Source organism: Stenella coeruleoalba (genome assembly GCF_951394435.1).
Source record: "Stenella coeruleoalba genome assembly, chromosome: 21".
In the NCBI taxonomy this organism is placed as follows: domain Eukaryota; kingdom Metazoa; phylum Chordata; class Mammalia; order Artiodactyla; family Delphinidae; genus Stenella; species Stenella coeruleoalba.
In genome coordinates this window covers 5,891,393-5,911,569 of record NC_137167.1, presented here as the reverse complement: position 1 = coordinate 5,911,569, position 20,177 = coordinate 5,891,393, and the positions used below count along the sequence as shown (strand labels likewise).

Here is a 20,177-nt window from a genome sequence, read left to right as displayed (position 1 = left end):
TTTGTCAGCATATAATTCTTCATAGTAGCTTCTTATGATCCTTTGTATTTCTACAGTATCAGATTTAGTGTCTCTTCTTTCATTCATAATTTTATTTTATTGAGGCCTGTCTTTTTTTACTTGGTTAGTCTAACTAAAGTTTTGCCATTTTGGATTTCAAAAATCCAACTCCTAGTTTTATTGATCTTCTCTATTTTCTTTTTAGTCTCTATTTCATTTATTTCCCCTCTAATCTTTGTTCTTTTCTACCTTTTGCTAACTTTGGGTTTACTTTTTTCCTCCTTTTCTTATTCCTTTAGGTGTAATGTTGGGTTGTTTATTTGAGATATTTCCCTTTTTTAATGTGGACATTTATTGCTATAAACGTAACTCTTATAACTGCTTTTGCGGCATCTCATATATTTTGGTATATTTTTTTTTTTGTTTTTCTCTGTTTCAGGATTCTTTCTGATTTTTCTTTTATTTCTCCTTGATCTATTGGTCGTTCAGGAGTGTTATGTTTAATTCTGCATTTTCTGAATTTTCCACTTTTTCCTCTTTTATTGGTTTCTAGTTTCATAGCACTGTAAAATACACAAAATATTATTTCAGTCTTAAGTTTGTTAAAACTTGCCTGTGACCACCATATATCCTATTGTAGAGAATGATACATGTGCTTTTGAGAAGAATTTGTATTTTTTTCCATTGGAAATAATGTCCTATATATGTCTCAAGGTCTATTTGATCTATAATGTTATTCAGGTCTGCTATTTTCTTACTTTCTTTCCGGTTGATTTATCCAGTGTTAAAAGTAGGGTATTGAAGTCCCCTTCTGTTATTGTATTGTTGTCTACTTTTCCCTTCAGTCTGTCAATATTTGCTTAAAGTTTTTAGGTGCTCCAATATTTGTTGCATGTATAGTTACAAGTGTTATGTTCTCTTGATGGATTGATCCCTTTATCATTTTATAATGACCTTCTTTGCCTTTTGTGACTGATTTGACTGAAAGTCTATTTTGTCTAATATAAGTGCAGTAAACCCTGCTTTCTTTTGGTTAGCATTTGCATGGAATATCTTTTTCTTCCTTTCACTTTCAGCTTAGGCATATTCTTAAAGCTAAATTGAGTTTCTTGACTGTTGAATCTTTTTTTTTTTTCTCTATCCATTTTCCATTCTGTATATTTTGATTGGAGAATTTAATCTGTTTACATTTAAAGTAATTATTGATGGGCAAGGACTTTCTATTGCCATCTTGTTAGTTGTTTTCTGTTTTTTAAAGTTCCTTTTTCTTTTCTGTCTTCCATTTTGATTTATTTTTTGTAGTGATATATTTTAATTTGTGTATCTATTATAGATTACCTCTTTGTGAATACCATGATGCTTATAAAGATATTTTATAGATATAACAGTATATTTTAAGCTGCTAATAACAACCCATCTTCTATAAATACAAAAGCTTTGCATTTTTAATTCTCCTCCTCCTATATTTTATGCATTTAATATCACACCTTGTATTTTTTATATTGTGAGTCCATTAACAAATTATCATAACTATGTTTATTTCATAATACTTTTGTAGTAGAGATAAATGTGATTTGTCATGATTACAGTAGTAGTATATTCTGAATTCGACTATATATTTACATTTACCAGTGAGTTTTACACTTTTATATATTTTCATGACTTAATGTCCTCTTATAATTTGATGAACTCCTTGTTGGATTTCTTATAAGCAGGTCTGGAGGTGATGAACCCTCTTACCTTTTATTTGTCTGGAATTGTCTTTATCTCTCCTTAATTTTTGAAGGTCACTTTGCTTTGTATAGTTTTCTTGGTTGGCAATTTTTTCTTTTAGTATTTTGAATGTTTCATCCCCCTCCATCCTGGTTTGCAACATTTCTGCAGAGAAATCCACTGATAACCTTATGGATTCCTTTATATGTAATGAGTAATTTTTATCTTGCTGCTTCAAAAATTTTCTTTTGACTTTTAACATTTTGGTTATAATTTGTCTTAGGGGAATATATTTTAGGTTTTTCTTGTTTGGAGACCTTTTAGCCTTCTGTTCCTAGCTGTCCGTATGTCTCCCAAGATTTGGGAAGTTTTCAGCTATTATTTCTTTAAAAATCTTTCTGCTCCTTTCTCTCTGTTTTCCCCTTCAGGAGCTCTCATGAATGTTCATTTGCTTGATAAGCTACCATAATTCAGGTAGGTGTTCTTTACTTTTTTATTATTTTTGGTTGTTGTTGTTTCTCTACTAGATAATTGGAAATAAACAATATTCAGGTTCACTTACTGTTGCTTCTGCATGATTGATTCTGCTTTTGAAGTCTTTTATTAAATTTTTATTTTTATTATTGTTTCTTCAACTCTACAATTTCTGTTTGGTTCTTTTTGATGGTTACACTTTCTTTATTCCTCCATTTTGCTCTTGCAGTTTTTTCAATTTCCTCTGGTTATCTACCTATGTTCTCTTACATTTCTTCATCAAGGTTCTTTAAGATGATTATTAAAAAATCTTTCCACAAATTAAAGCCCAGATTTAGATGGCTTCCCTGGTGAATATTACCAAACATTTAAAGAAGAAACAATAGCAATATACCACAATCTCTCCCAGAAAATATAAGAGAAAGGGATACTTTAAAACTCATTTTAGGGCTTCCCTGGTGGTGCAGTGGTTAAGAATCCACCTGCCAATGCAGGGGGCATGGGTTTGAGTGCTGGTCTGGGAAGATCCCACATGCTGTGGAGCAACTAAGCCTGTGCACCACAACTACTGAGCCTGTGCTCTGGAACCCGTGAGCCGCAACTACTGAGCCTGCGTGCCACAACTACTGAAGCCCATGTACCTAGAGCCCGTGCTCCACAACAAAGAGTAGTTCCTGCTCACCACAACTAGAGAAAGCCCACACGCAGCAACAAAGACCCAACGCAGCCAAAAATAAATAAATAAATAAATTTATTTTAAAAAAATAAATAAGAAAAATAACTCATTTTAAAGGACAGTATTACCCTGACACCAGATGAAAGCCTCACAGGGAGACTACAGACCAATATTCCTCATGAATGTCAATGCAAAAACCCTTTTAAAATTACAAACAGAATCCAGAAACATGAAAAGAATGCCACCATGACCAAGAGGGATTTATTTCAGTACTGCAAGTTTGTTTAATTAATGTAGCACACCATATTATTTAAATAAAGGAAAAGAAAGTACATGATCATCTCAGAAGATTCAGTGAAAGGATATAACAAATGTAATAACCACTCATTTATAAAATTATCCACAAATTATAAATAGGGAGAAACTTAACCTGATACAGGTCATCTATGAAATACCTACAGCTAACATCATACTAATATCAAAATTCTGAGTACTTTCCCCCTGAAATCAGACACAGAGCAAGGAGGTGTAGGCTCTCATCACCTCTATTCAATGCTGTACTAGAGACTGTAGAAAGTATAGTCAGGTAAGAAAAAGAAATAAAAGTCATCCAATTTGGAGGGAGGAAGTACACGTCTCTCTGCAGATGACATGATCCTGCATGTATGTAATAATCCTAAGGAATTCATCAAAAATAGCTTTGAAAGCAAATGAGTTTATAAAAGTCACAAGATACACAGTCACTATACAAAAATGAATTGAATTTCTATGTAATTGCAGTGAACAATCTGAAAATGAAATTAGAAAAGCAATTCCATTCACAGTAGCATAAGAATACTCTTAATAAAAGAAATGCAAAACAGATTCACTTAACACAATTTTGAGGAAAAGAAAAAATCTAAGTGAAGTTGGAATATTCCATGTGAATGGATTGGAAACTCAGAATTGTTAAGATGGCAATTTTTTCCTTTCTCGGTGGTCCCCAGTAGTATCTCTAGGTTTAATGAATCAGTAGAGAACTCACAGTTCTCAGCATATAGCTTTCTTGTGACTGTGATTTATTAAAGCCAAAGGACACAAAGAAAAATCAGCAAAGGCTATCTTTCCATTTACTTGTTTTTCATCATGGATTTCCTTCATCAATGTTTTATAATTTTCAATGTGCAGATCTTATATATCCTTAATAAAAATTATTCCTAAGCATTTTATTCTTTTTGAGGCTATTGTAAATAGGATTTTTTCTTAATTTGTTTTGTAGATAGCTCATTTTTATTGTAAAGAAACACAACTATTTTTGTATGTTGATTTTGGATCTTGCAACTTTAAATAATTAAGTTATTATTTTTAACAGTTGTTTTGGTGAAGTCTTTAACCTTTTCTATATATAGCATAATGCAAACAGAGACAATTTGACTTCTTTCCTTCCAATTTGGATGTCTTTTATTTCTTGCCTCATTGCTCTGGCTAGGACTTCCAGTACTAAGTTGAACAGGAGTAGTGAGAGAGGGCATCCTTGGCTTGTTAGCTATGGGATTGTCATATATGGCCTTTATTATGTTGAGGTGCATTCCTTCCTATAGGTAAGTTGATAGTTTTTCATCATGAAAATATATTAAATTTTGGCAAATGCTTTTGCTGTATCTGTTGAGATAATCATGTTATTTTTATCCTTAATTCTGTTAATGTAGTGTATGGCATTTATTGACTTGGGTATGTTCAGCCATCCTTGCATCCTAGGGCTATATCTCATTTGATGATGGTGTATGAACATTTTAATGTGCCGTTGAACTTGGTTTGCTAGTATTTTGTTGAGGACTTTTGCATCTATGTTCATCAGGCTGTTCATCAGGTCAAAACTACTTTGGCATATAGTTTTCTTTTCTTGTGGTGTCCTTGTCTGACTTTGGTCTGAGGGTAATTCTGGCCTTGTAAAATGAGTTTGAAAGTGTTTTTTCCTCTTCAATTTTTTGGAAGAGATTAAGAAGGATTGGCCTTAATTTTTCCTTAAATGTTTGATAGAATTCAACTGTGAAGCCATCTGATCCTGGGCTTTTCTTTTATGGGAGGTTTTTGATAACTGACTCACTCTGTTTGCTCATTATTGGTTTGTTCAGATTTCCTATTTCTTCATGATTCAATCTTGGAAGATCATTTCTAGGTTTCTTCTAGTTTATAAACTTTGATTATAATTGTAGTCTCTTATAATCCCTTGTATTTCTGTGCTATCTGTTATAATGCCACCTCTTTCATTTTTAATTTATATGAATTGTCTCCTTTTTTTTTTCTCAGTTAGCCTAGCTAAAAGTTTGCCAATTTTATCTTTTCAAAAACCCAGCTCTTAGTTTTTGTCACTTTTTAAAATTGTTTTTCAAATCTCTATTTCACTTATTTCTGCTCTAATATATATTATTGCCTTCCTTCTGCTAACTTTGAGCTTAGTTGGTTCTTCTTTTTCTAGTTCCTTGAAGTGTTAGGTAGGTTGTTTGTCTGAGATCATTTTTTGAATATAGGTGTTTATTATTATGAAAGTTCTACTCAGAAGTAAATTTCCTGCATCCCTTTGGTTTTGGAATGTTGTTATTTCCATTTTTCATTTTCTGAAAGTATTTTTGCTTCCTTTTAATTTCTATGTTGACACAATTGTTTTTTTCAGTAGTGTATTATTTAATTTTCATAAATTTGTGAATTTTCAAGTTTTCTTTCATTGTAGTTGGAAAAGATGCTTGATATGATTTCAGTCTTTTTAAATTTGTTAGGACTTGTTTTTGGCCTATGCTGTATCTTGGAGAATGTTCTATGTGCACTTGAGGAGCCTATATATTCTGCTGCTATTGGATGGAACATTCTGTGTATGTTTGTTAGGTCCATTAGGTCTATAATATGGTTAAAGTCCATTGTTTTCTTATGGATTTTTCTGTTATGGATGATCTAACCGATATTGAAAGTATGGTAATGAAGTCACCCATTATTATTACTGTATTTGTGACTGTTTCTTCAGTTCTGTTAATGTTCGCTTTGTATATTTAGGTATTCTAAGGTTGGGTGCATATGTATTTGTAATTGTTATAAATATTGTTTATTTAAGTTCTTAAAGTCTATGTTATCTGATATAAATGTGGCCTCCCTGCTCTCTCTGATTGCCATTTGTATGAACTAGTTAATTCCATCCCTTCACTTTCAGTTTATGTGTATCCTGAAGGCTTAAATGAGTTTCTTATAGGCAGCACATAGTTGAATTTTGTTTTTTATTCATTCATCTACTCTATGTCTTTTGATTGTTGAATGTAATTCATTTACTTTCAAAGTAATTATTGATAAGGAAGGATTTGCTATTGCCATAGTGTTTTCTGTTTGTTTTGTAGTTCTTTTGTCCCATTTTTCCTCTCTCACAGTCTTACTTTGTGATTTTTTTTTGTGGTGGTATGCTTTGATTCATTTCTCTTTATATTTTGTGTTTTGACTAAAAGTATTTTCTTTGTGATTTTTCACAAGGCTTACACAAAACATTTTATAGTCATAACAGCCTATTTAAGCTGATAATGTCTTCAATTTCATACAAAAACTCTAAGCTTTTACTTCTCTCCCCCCACATTTCATGCTATTAGTCATATTTTTACATTTAAAACTATTGTGTATCCATGAACAAATTGTTGCAGCTACAGTTATTTTTAATGCTTTTGTCTTTTAACTTTTATACCAGAGTTAAAAGTAATTTACTATACCACCATATTATGTATAGTATTGGAGTATCTGAATTTTATTGAATACTTACTTTTGCCAGTGGATTTTATCCTTTCATATGTTTTCATGATGCTATTTGGCACGTTTTCATTTTGACTTGAAGAACCTTCTTTAAAGAGCCTTTTTTTTTTTGGTAAGATAGGTCTAGTGGTGATGAACTTCCTCAGCATAGGTCTTTCTGGGAAAGTCTTATCTCTTCTTCATTTCTGAAGGGCAGCTTTACCAGGTACAGTATTCTTGGTTGGCAGAGTTTTTTCTTTGAAAATATCCTCCCACTTTCTGAACTGCAAGGTTTCTGCTGAGTAGTCTTACAGTCTTATGTGGATTCCCTTGTGATAAGTTTCTTTCTTCTTCTGTCAGTATTTCTTTATTAAGTAAGCTTTCTGCCCTTTCTCTTTGCTCCTTCTGGGATTCCCATGTGCATAGGTTGTTTCTTTCGACAATGTTCCATATGTACCATAGAATTTATTTTTTTTCTTCTTTGTTCTTCCAACTGGATAATTTCAAATAATTGTCTTTGAATTCACTGTTTCTTCTGCTTGATCAACTGTGCTTTTGCAGCTTTTTTATATGAAAAATTTCAGTTCAGTCATTTCATTCTTCAGATCCAGAATTTATTTGGTTCTTAAAAAAAATTTTCTCTCTTTGTTAGATGTCTCATTATGTTCATGTATTATTTTCCTGATTTTTATTGATTTGCCTATCTATTCTCTCTTATATTTCACTGAACTTATGATGAATATTTTTAATTTTTTTTGTCAGGCAATTTGTGCATCTTCATTCCTTTGGGGTCTTCCACAGAGACATATTTCAGTCCTTTGGTGGTGTCTTATTTCCTTGATTCTTTATGTTCCTTGATGCCTTGCATTGCTGTCTTCACATTTGAAGAAGTCACCATCTCCTCCAGTGTTTAGTAACTGGCCTTGGGAGAGAAAGAAGTCAGGCACCCGTCAGCCCAGCTAGAGTTCTGAGGGTCTCTCAGACCTTTTCTATGGGTGTGTATACTCCATTCCTCTTATTCCCTCGTGGTGTGAAAGTTTAGGATTGTATGCTTTCTCTCAGTCTTGCAAAGCCAGTATGAATGTGGAAAGCCTCCTATTTATTTTCCTTAAGGCTGTGCCCTGAAGTGTTCAAAGTTGTGCACCTTCCCCCACTTCAGCAGAGTCCAGGCAGCTGCTAATATCCATGTGTCCTCCGCAGCATTCTGCACCCTGTTGGAGGCTTACGTGCACCATCTGCTGGAGATTGTGGGTGCTGGCTATGCGGGTGTGTGTGGAGTGCTGTAGGTGTTCTCTGGCTAGTTGTGGGTGTCCTCAGGTGAGGCATCCTATTGGTTCATATCGAGGGCTCTTGCAGGAGCTTGCGAGCCAGTTATTAGGATACATGGCTGGTTGCTGTGATCCATACACTATTGCTGTGAGCACCCATCCCTTTTCCCTACTCGTATGTGTCTCCAGACTGCCAATCCGCTCAGTGTTCTGGGTGGGGCAGGACAAAAGTGGGCCTCGTGGCCAGTGTCTCACAAGGCTGGGGAAACCAGGCTCCTTACATCGCTTTCACTTTCTTCTCTTGGAGAAGTCACAGGCCACCTTGGAGAAGGGGTGATGTGGGTCAAGAGAAACTGTTGTTCTTACCCACTTCAATGCATCTACTCTCAGATTTTTTTACTCCAAAAGGGGACTGGAACCTTTTTGTTGGATTCCTGGACTCCCATAAAGGTATTCTTATCCATGGTAGTTGTTTCTGTGTGAGTATGCAGCCTGGAATCTCCTATTCTCCCACCTTACTGATGCCACTCTCCTCTTCTTTCCCATTATTGGACATAGTGTAGGATTAGTTATTGATATTAATAGTAACTTTAAAAATTAACCAACCTGGGGACCTTCAAGATGGTGGAGGAGTAAGCCATGGAGAAAGATCACCTTTCTCCCCACAAATACATAAAAAATACATCTACATGTGCAACACCTCCTACAGGAAACCTACTGAACACTGGCAGAAGACCTCAGACTTCCCAAAAAGCAAGAAAATCCCCACGTACCTGGCCATGTGCTTGACAGGGTCTTGGTGCTCCGGTTTGGTGTCAACCAGAGCCTCTGAGGTGGGAGAGCCGAGTTCAGGACATTGGACCACGAGAGACCTCCTGGTCCTATGTAATATCAATCAGCGAGAGCTCTCCCAGAGATCTCCATCTCAGTGCTAAGACAGAGCTCCACCCAGTTGCCAGCAAGCTCCACTGCTGGACGCCCCATGCCAAACAACTAGCAAGACAGGAACACTACCCCACCCATTAGCAGAGAGGCTGCCTAAAATCATACTAAGTTCACAGATACTCCAAAACACACCACTGGACACAGCCCTACCCACCAGAACACAGGCACCAGTCCCCTCTACCAGGAAGCCTACAAAATCCACTGAACCAACTTTACCCACTGGAGCAGACACCAAAAACAATGGGAACTACAAACGTGCAGCCTGCAAAAAGGAGACCCAAACACAGTAAGTTAAACAAAATGAGAAGACAGAGAAATATGCAGCAGATGAAGGAGCAAGGTAAAAACCTACCAGACCAAACAAATGAAGAGGAAATAGGCAGTCTACCTGAAAAAGAATTCAGAGTAATGATAGTAAAGATGATCCAAAATCCTGGAAATAGAATGGTGAAAACACAAGAAACATTTCACAAGGACCTAGAAAAACTAAAGAGCAAACAAACAATGATGAACAACACAATAAATAAAATTAAAAATTCTCCAGAAGGAATCAATAGCAGAATAACTGAGGCAGAAGACCAGATAAGTGACCTGGAAGATAAAATAGTAGAAATAATTACCGCAGATCAGAATAAAGAAAAAAGAATGAAAAGAATTGACCACAGTTTCAGAGACCTCTGGGACAACATTAAATGCACCAACATTCGAATTATAGGGGTCCCAGGAGAAGAAGAGAAAAAGAAAGGGTCTGAGAAAATATTTGAAGAGATTATAGTTGAAAACTTCCGTAACATGGGAAAGGAAGTCGTCAATCAAGTCCAGGAAAGGCAGAGAGTCCCATACAGGAAAAATCCAAGGAGAAACACGCCAAGACACGTATTAATCAAACTATCAAAAATTAAATACAAAGAAAAAATATTAAAAGCCGCAAGGGACAAGCAACAAATAACATACAAGGGAATCCCCATAAGGTTAACAGCTCATCTTTCAGCAGAAATTCTGCAAGCCAGAAGGGAGTGGCAGGACATATTTAAAGTGATGTTAGGGGAAAACCTACAACCAAGATTACTCTACCCAGCAAGGATCTCATTCATATTCGATGGAGAAATTAAAACCTTTACAGACAATCAAAAGCTAAGAGAATTCAGCACCACCAAACCAGCTTTGAAACAAATGCTAAAGGAACTTCTCTAGGCAGGAAACACAAGAGATGGAAAAGACCTAACAAACTGAAAACAATTAAGAAAATGGTGATATGAATATACATATTGAGAATTACCTTAAATTTAAATAAATTAAAATGCTGCAACCAAAAGACATAGACTGGCTGAATGGATACAAAACCAAGACACATATATATATGCTGTCTACAAGAGAGCCACTTCAGACCTAGGGACACACACAGACTGAACGTGAGGGGATCGAAAAAGGTATTCCATATAAATGGAAAACAAAAGAAAGCTGGAGTAGCAGTTCTCATATCAGACAAAATGGACTTTAAAATAAAGACTATTACAAGAGACAAAGAAGGATACTACATAATGATAAAGGAATCAATCCAAAAAGAAGATACAACAATTGTAAATATTTATGCACCCAACATAGGAGCACCTCAATATATATGGCAAACACTAACAGCCATAAAAGGGGAAATCGACAGTAACACAATAATAGTAGGGGACATTAACACCCCACTTTCACCAATGGACAGATCATCCAAAATGAAAATAAATAAGGAAACACAAAGTTTAAATGACACATTAAACAAGATGGAGTTAACTGATATTTATAGGACATTCCATCCAAAAACAACAGAATACGCTTTCTTCTCAAGTGCTCATGGAACATTCTCCAGGATAGATCATATCTTGGGTCACAAATCAAGCCTTGGTAAGTTTAAGAAAATTGAAATCATATCAAGTATCTTTTCTGACCACAATGTTATAAGACTAGATATCAATTACAGGGAAAAAAAACTGTAAAAAATACAAACACATGGAGGCTAAACAATACACTACTAAATAACCAAGAGATCACTGAAGAAATCAAAGGGGAAATCAAAAATTACCTAGAAACAAATGACAATGAAAACACAATGAACCAAAACCTATGGGATGCTGCAAAAGCAGTTCTAAGAGGGAAGTTTATAGGAATACAATCCTACCTAAAGAAGAAAAATCTCAAATAAACAATCTAACCTTACACCTAAAGCAATTAGAGAAAGGAGAACAAAAAAATCCCCAAAGTTAGCAGAAGGAAAGAAATCATAAAGATGAGGTCAGAAATACATGAAAAAGAAATGAAGGAAATGATAGCAGAGATCAGTACATCTAAAAGCTGTTTTTTTGAGAAGATAGACAAAATTGATAAACCATTAGCCAGACTCATAAAGAAAAGAAGAGAGAAGACTCAAATCAACAGAATTAGAAATGAAAAAATAGTAACAACTGACACTGCAGAAATATAAAGGATCATGAGAGATATTAGAAACAACTATATGCCAATAAAATGGACAACTTGGAAGAAATGAACAAATTCTTAGAAAAGCACAACCTTCTGAGACTGAACCAGGAAGAAATAGAAAATATAAACAGACAAATCATAAGCACTGAAATTGAGACTGTGATTAAAAGTCTTCCAACAAACAAAAGCCCAGGACCAGATGGCTTCCCTGGCGAATTCTGTCAAACATTTAGAGAAGAGCTAACACCTATCCTTCTCAAACACTTCCAAAATATAGCAGAGGGAGGAACACTCCCAAATTCATTCTATGAGGCCACCATCACCCTGATACCAAAACCACACAAAGATGTCACACACAAAAAAAATCCTCAACAAAATACTAACAAACAGAATCCAACCACACATTAAAAGGATCATACACCATGATCAAGTGGAGTTTATCCCAGGAATGCAAGGATTCTTCAGTATATGTAAATCAATGTGATACACTATATTAACAAATTGAAGGATAAAAACCATGTTTTTAAAAATCTCAATAGATGCAAAAAAAGCTTTTGACTAAATTCGACACCCATTTATGATAAAAACTCTCCAGAAAGCCATAGAGGGAACCTACCTCAACATAATAAAGGCTATATATGACAAACCCAGAACCAACATCATTTTCAACAGTGAAAAACTGAAAGCATTTCATCTACGATCAGGAACAAGAAAAGGATGTTCACGTTCGCCACTTTTATTCAACATAGTTTTAGAAGTCCTAGCCTTGGCAATCAGAGAAGAAAAAAATAAAAGGAATCCAAATTGTAAAAGAAGTAAAACTGTCACTGTTTGCAGATGGCATGATACTATACATAGAGAATCCTAAAGATGCTCCCAGAAAACTATTAGAGCTAATCAAAAAAACTATTAGAATGGCAGGATACAAAATTAATGCACAGAAATCTCTTGCATTCCTATACACTAATGATGAAAAATCTGAAAGAGAAATTAAGGAAACACTTCCATGTACCATTGCAAAAAGGAGAATAAAATACCTAGGAATAAACCTACCTAGGGAGACAAAAGAGCTGTATGAAGAAAACTATAAGACACTGATGAAAGAAATTAAAGATGATATAAACAGATGGAGAGATATACCATGTTCTTGGATTGGAAGAATCAATATTGTGAAAATGACTATACTACCCTAAGCAATCTATGGATTCAGTGCAATCCCTATCAAACTACCAATGGCATTTTTCACAGAACTAGAACAAAAAATTTCACAATTTGGATGGAAACAAAAAAGATCCTGAATAACCAAAGCAATCTTGAGAAAGAAAAATGGAGCTGGAGGAATCAGGCTCTTGGTCTTCAGAGTATACCAGAAAGCTACAGTGATCAAGACAGTGTGGTACTGGCACAAAAACAGAAATATAGATCAATGGAACAGGATAGAAAGCTCAAACATAAACCCATGTACATAGGGTCACCTTATCTTTGATAAAGGAGGCAAGAATATAAAATGGAGAAAAGACAGCCTTTTCAATAAGTGGTGCCTGGAAAACTGGACAGCTACATGTAAAAGAATGAAATTAGAACACTCCCTAACACCATACATAAAAATAAACTCAGAATGGATTAAAGACCTAAATGTAAGGCCAGACACCATTAACCTCTTAGAGGAAAACATAGGTAGAACACTCTATGACATAAATCACAGCAAGGTCCTTTTGACCCACCTCCTGGAGAAATGGAAATAAAAATAAACAAATGGGACCTAATGAAACTTAAAAGCTTTTGCACAGCAAAGGAAACCATAAACAAGACGAAAAGACAACCCTCAGAATGGGAGAAAATATTCGCAAATGAAGCAACTGACAATGGATTAATCTCCAAAATATACAAGCAATTCATGCAGCTCAATATCAAAAAAAACAGACAACCCAATCCAAAAATGGGCAGAAGACCTAAATAGACATTTCTCCAAAGAAGATATACAGATTGCCAACAGACACATGAAAAGATGCTCAACATCACTAATCATTAGAGAAATGCAAATCAAAACTGCAATGAGATATCAACTCACACCAGTCAGAATGGCCATCATCAAAAAATCTGCAAACAATAAATGCTGGAGAGGGTGAGAATGTAAATTGATACAGCCACTATGGAGAACAGTATGGAGGGTCCTTAAAAACTAAAAGTAGAACTACCATATGACCCAGCAATCCCACTACTGGGCATATACCCTGAGAAAACCATAATTCAAAAAGTGTCATGTACCACAATGTTCACTGCAGCACTATTTACAATAGCCAGGATATGGAAGCAACCTAAGTGTCCATCAACAGATGAATGGATAAAAAAGTGGCACATATATACAATGGAATATTACTCAGCCATAAAAAGAAATGAAATTGAGTTATTTGTAGTGAGGTGGATGGACCTAGAGTCTGTCATACAGAGTGAAATAAGTCAGAAAGAGAAAAAGAAATACTGTATGCTAACACATATATATGGAATCTAAAAAAAATAAAAAAGTTTCTGATGAATCTAGGGGCAGGACAGGAATAAAGACGCAGATGTAGAGAGTGGACTTGAGGACATTGGGAGGGGGCAGGGTAAGCTGGGATGAAATGAGAGAGTAGCATTGACATATATACACTACCAAATGTAAAATAAGTAGCTAGTGGGAAAGCAGCTGCATCGCACAGAGATAGCAGCTCTGTGCTTTGTGACCACCTGGAGGGGTGGGATGGGGAGGGTGGGAGGGAGAGGCAAGAGGGTGGGGATATGGGGATATATGTATATATATAGTTGGTTCACTTTGTTATACAGCAGAAACTAACACAACATTGTATAGCAATTGTATTCCAATAAAGATGTTAAAAAAAATTAACCAACCTGTCAAATACAACTAGTATAGTTACGTAGTGTCATCCGTGTGCCAAAAGGAAATATTTTTCTGCTGCACAAACAAGATTCACATGTCCACAAGGATACCTGAACAACTGCTGTTGAGACTGGGATAGTATTTATGATTCTAATTAGTTCCTGGGCCCAATTATGGAAAGGGACATAGCCCAGACGATGATTTTTCTGAAATACACAGTAATTTTTTTACTATGCTGTTAAGGCTGATATGATGGTCAGAAGCAGTAAATTAACTCACTCATCCCTGGTTCAGTTGTGTAAAGGGACACAGCCCTGTATATGAATTATACATTACACATGCAGACTGATAGTCTTGGCAAGAATAAAAATAAATTAAAAATTACGAGGAAAAACAAAATAAAAATATTTTAGGAGAAAATAATGTGGAACAAGGAGCCAGAAGGTTTAATGTTTTAGGGTCGTCTGGGAATTAGAGAGCCGTGGAAAGGAAAATAAACACACTTTAATGGAGGAGCAAGTACAGTGATAAAGCTTGGTTCAAAGGGCATTTAAGGATCTGGGTATTTAAGTATTGAAAAAGAAGTTGGGTGAAAGAAGGCACTCTAATAAGGCTATATACTGTATGATTCCAACTATATGACATTCTGAAAAAGGCAGAACTATGTAGACAGTGAAAAATCAGTGGTTGCCAGGGAGTGAGGGGGAGATGAATAGGAAGAGCATGAAGGATTATTAGCATAGTACGAATACTCTGTATGATACCACAACAATAGATACATGTCGTTATACATTTGTCTAAACCTGTAGAATGTAAAACACCAAGAGTGAACTTTAATATAAACCATGAATTTTGAATGATTATGATGTGTCAGTGTAAGTTCATCAGTTGCAACAAATGTACCACTCTAGTAATACCTGCTTTGCATGTGTAGGGCAGGGGTTATATGGGAAATCTCTGTACTTTCGCCTCATATTTTCCTGTGATCCTTAAACAGCTGTAAAAAATAAAGTTTTAATGGTAAAAGAAATTAGAATAAAAGGAAGATTGCCATTTATACACATTTGTAAAAGAAAGTATATTCTGAAGAAACAAATATTAATACTTTCTCATTATATGTATTTTCTTTTGAAAACAATTTTGATTATTTGTTTTGATTTGAATGCTAACTCTATAAGCTTGGGTAACACAAGTATTGTTTTGTCTTCCCACCCATCTCTTGGAGAACTTGTGTCAGATTTGCTGCAGGTAGCAGGTACTTGTTGTAAATGAGAAAACTATCTAGAAACCCTCTTTCAGAGGCGGGGCAGTGAATGTTATATAATCTGGGTCTCTAGGACCTTTGAAGCCAGAACAAATTTGACTTAGTTTGTGTACGATAGTGATGATAGCCGTAAGGAATTGGGACTTGTGTTGAGGAAAGGGTTTGCAGTCATGGTATTTATATGTTTGTTTTCAAAAGCAGATATGCATAAAGGGAACCCCGGAAGCTATGAGCTAACAGTGAACACTGAAGAGATCAGAGATATATAATTGGACAAGTTACTTTTTACAGTTGTTTCCAATGTGGTACATGAAACAAACCTTCTCTTATGTGTCCTGCAAACTTTTTTCGAAATGTTTATGAGGCATATTTATTGTTTTGTAAATGGTTGCTGATTTCTGCTTTAAGGATGGCATATGGAGAAACCAGAGTCTGCCCATGTGAGCATATCCTTAGTGGGTTGAAAGTAATTTTTATAATAATCATTTAGCTCTACTTTCTTTTTTATAATTATGGTAGTCTGCCTATCTTTGAGTTTCTCATATCTCTCACAAGCAATACCCACTCCTTTAGCACAGAAAATTCAATCACCTAATTGTCTGTGCAATGCTTAAGTAGTTAACAAGAAGACAATGTCCTCACTGCTCTTAACAACTTAGAAAAAATGGATGGAAACTTCAAGCCTGAAAGAGAAAGAAAACTTGGGTATCATTTATATGTGAGTTTTTTCTTATGTTTCTTTTCTCTTCCAGATAAAACCAGTTAATACACTTTGTAGGCGATCAGTTGATGAATGTGATTTTGAAGAATTCTGTGATGGGACTAATGCACACTGTGTGCCTGACACTTACGCACGTGATGGACAGAGTTGTGATTCGGGCAACTCCTTCTGTTATAAGGGACGATGTCGGTCGTTTACCAGACAGTGCAGAAAATTAATTGGAGGAGGTAATGACCACTATTTTCTTCTTAGTTCCTAAATCCTGATGATCCCAAGCTCTGTTATTTAATGCTATAAAACAAAAATGTAAGTGTAATTTTAAAATAAGTGTATCCTATTTGTAGGCCTAATGTATATTAGTGTTAAAGGAAGTAAAGTTTTTTTGATTCTGAGAAAAAACTTCTGAATTTATAAGGAATCCTTATTTGCACAAGGGAGAGACCTCAAGTGGAAATGCAACTTCTTGGAAGATTATATTGACAAAATAATTAAGTAATAGTCAACCTAAGAAAGAAATAGAGAATTTTATTCAAGCCAATCTGAGGATTATAACCCAGGAGATAGTCTTCCAAAAAGCTCTGAGAACTGTTCTGCCCATTAGAGGTCAAGGCACAGTTATATATGTTTTCAAGACAAAGGGTTATACATGAAAGTAACATACTGACAGTATACATAGTCCAGATCTGCATGTAGAAGACAAGTAGTGGTTCATCGTAAACCCTTACAGGATTGAGAAAGGAATGTTATCTCCTAAGGAGTTATCTTGCTGATGCCAGGAGAACATTGCTCTTTTTGTTTTGACACATAAAGCAATGTGAGTGCAAAACGAAGTTACGTCAGGGTTTCTCCACCTCAGCACTGTGAGTATCTTAGGCCTGGCAGTTCTTTCTGTGAGGGGGTGTGGGATCCTGTGTACTTTAGCATTTTTAGCAGCACCCATGACCTTTTCCTTCCAGACACAACGCCTGCAGGCCTTTGTGGTTTTCACAGCTGGGGTGGAACTGATGCTGGCTTCTAGAGGGTGGAAGTCCGGGTTGCTACTAAATATCCTACCATGCACAAAACAGCCCCTATAAGAAGGAATTATCTGACCCCAAATATAAGGACTTACCAGATGCCATCTCATTAATTGCTTTCTGGCTGTTTTGTATTTCCACTGAGAGAAAATATTTGCAAATCGTACATCTGATAAGAAATTAATATCCAGAATATATAGAAAACTCCTAAAACTCAGCAACAGAAAACAAACAGCCCGATTCAAAAACAGGCAAATGATGTGAATAGATATTTCTCTAAAGAAGACATGCAGATGGCCAATAAGCACATGAAAAGAAGCTCAACATCACTAATCATTAGGGAAATGCACATCAAAACTATGAGATACCACCTCACGCCCATTAGGATGGCTGCTGTCAAAAAAAACAGAACACAGCAAATGATGAGGATGAGGAAAAATTGCAACAGTTGTGCACTGTGGGTGGGAACGTTAAATGGCATCACCACTATTCTGTGTATGGAGATTGCTCAGATTATTAAAAATAGAATTACCATATGACCCAGCAATTCCTCTTCTGGGTATACCCAAAAGAATTGAAGGCAGTGTCTGGAAGAGATATTTATGCACTCATGTTCATAGCAGCATTATTCACAATAGCTAAAACTTGGAAGCAACCCAAATGTCCATCAATGGATGAATGGATAAAGCAAACTGCTGTGTATATACACAATGGAATATTATTTAGTCTTAAAAAGGATGGAAATTTTGCAACAAAGTACAACATGGAGGAACCTTGAGGACATTATGCTAAATGAAGTAAGCCAGTTACAAAAAGACAAATGCTGTATCATCCACTGAAATGAGGTACTTAGTAATCAATATCACAGATACAGAAAGTAGAATGGTGGTAGCTGGGGCTTGGGGAAGGGAAGAATGGAGAGTTGTTATTCAATAGGTATAAAATTTCCATTTTAGAAGATAAAAAGAGTTATGGAGATGGATGGTAGTGATGGTTGCACAACAGTGTGAATGTACAATGAACCACTGAACTGAACACTTAAAAATAATTGGTAAACTTTATGTGTATTTTAACACAATAAAAATTGTAGAAAACAAAACCCAATTTATTTGATATATAGTACCTACCTCTTTTAAAATTTCTTTAAAATAATCCAGCTCCATATTTTTTAAAGCTTCATTGCATAATTTCCTTACTCTGAAGCCCATTAGCAATTAGTGTTTTACCATTTTATCATCATATTTTGTATAGTTAGATCTAAATCTTTAATTTCTTGAAGCTTGGGAACTATTTCCTCCCATCCTCTGCTTTCATGAGCATCTAAAATAGAATTCATAGGTAGTAAATATATGTGGATTTTTTTTAAGCGGGGGGACAAAAAGGAAGGATCCCTTCTGCCAACACAGTGCTGATGTCACTCACTTCCGCACTTCATATATGGCAAGTCTAGTGATCATCAACTTCTTCAGCTTTTGTTTGTCTGGAGAGATTTTGTCTCTCCTTTATTTTATTTTATTTTTTTTTTTCCCGGTACGCGGGCCTCTCACTGTTGTGGCCTCTCCCGCTGCGGAGCACAGGCTCAGCCGCCACGGCTCATGGGCGCAGCTGCTCCGCGGCATGTGGGATCCTCCCGGCCCGGGGCACGAACCCGTGTCCCCTGCATCGGCAGGCGGACTCTCAACCACTGCGCCACCAGGGAAGCCCCTCTCCTTAATTTTTTAATTGAAGTATAGTTGATATACGGTAATAATAGATGTTACAGGTGTACAATATAGCAATTCACACTTTTTAAGTTTATACTACTTTTATAGTTACCATAAAATATTGGCTATATTCCCCACGTTGTACAATATATCCTTGTAGCTTATTTTATACCTAATTTATACCTCTTAACCTCCTACCCCTATATTGACACTGTCCCCTTGCCTGTCCCCCTGGTAACCACTAGTTTGTTTTCTGTATCTGTGAGTCTGCTTCTTTTCTGTTATATTCACTACTTTGATATATTTTTTAGGTTCCACATATAAGTGATATCATACAGTATTTGTCTTTCTCTGACTTATTTCAGTTAACAGTGACCTCCAAGTGCATCCAAGTTGTTGCAAATGGCAAAACTTCATTCATTTTTATGTGTGAGTAGTATTCCAGTGCGTGTGTGTGTGTGTGTGTGTGTGTGTGTGTGTGTACTCGTACACCACGTCTTCTTTATCCATTCATCTGTTGATGGACACTTTGGTTGCTTCGACAATTGTAAATAGTGCTTCTGTGAACATTGGGAGGCATGTGTCTTTTTGAATTAATGTTTTTGTGGGGGTTTTTTTGGATATATATCCAGGAGTGGAAATGCTGGGTCATATGGTAGTTCTACTTTTAGTTTTTTAGGACTTCCATACTGTTTCCCGTGGTGGCTACCCCAGTGTACTTTCCCACCAATAGTGTACGATGGTTCCCTTTTCTTCACATCCTCCCCAACAGTTGTTATTCATTTTCTTTTTGATGATAGCCATTCTGACCAGTGTGAGGTGATGCTGTAGTTTTGATTTGCATTTCCCTCATGATTAGCGATGTTGACCATCTTTTCGTGCACTTGATGGCCATCTGCATTTCTTTTTTGGGAAAATTTCTATTCAGTTCTTCTGCCCATTTTTTAATCGGGTTGTTTGTTTGTTTGTTTTAATGTTGAGTTGTCTGAGCTTTTTATATATGTAGGATATTAACCCCTTATCTGTCATATCATTTGAAAATGTTTTCTCCCAGTCTGTAGGTTGTGTTTTCATTCTGTTTATGGTTTCCTTTGCTGTGCAAAATCTTTTAAGTTTAATTAGGTCCCATTTGTTTATGTTTGCTTTTATCTCCTTTGTTTTAGGAGATGAATCAAAAAAAAATATTCCTGCGATTTATATCAAATAGTGTTCTCCCCCTGTTTTCCTCTAGGAGTTTTTTGGTATCTGTTATACATATATATTTTATTTACAGTCATCCATTGCTGAAGACTTAAATTGTTTATATATTTTGGAT

The 20,177-nt window shown here is 35.7% G+C and overlaps 1 protein-coding gene across 1 annotated transcript in view; it reads left to right on the top strand.

Annotated features, from left to right (window-relative positions):
- Window positions 1-20,177, top strand: part of LOC307179583 (disintegrin and metalloproteinase domain-containing protein 5-like) — a 129,895-nt gene that overhangs the window by 63,880 nt on the left and 45,838 nt on the right. Inside the window, exon 14 of the mRNA XM_079908939.1 lies at window positions 16,175-16,370. Coding sequence (XP_079765065.1) covers window positions 16,175-16,370 — 196 coding nt within the window. The remainder of the gene's footprint in view (window positions 1-16,174; window positions 16,371-20,177) is intronic.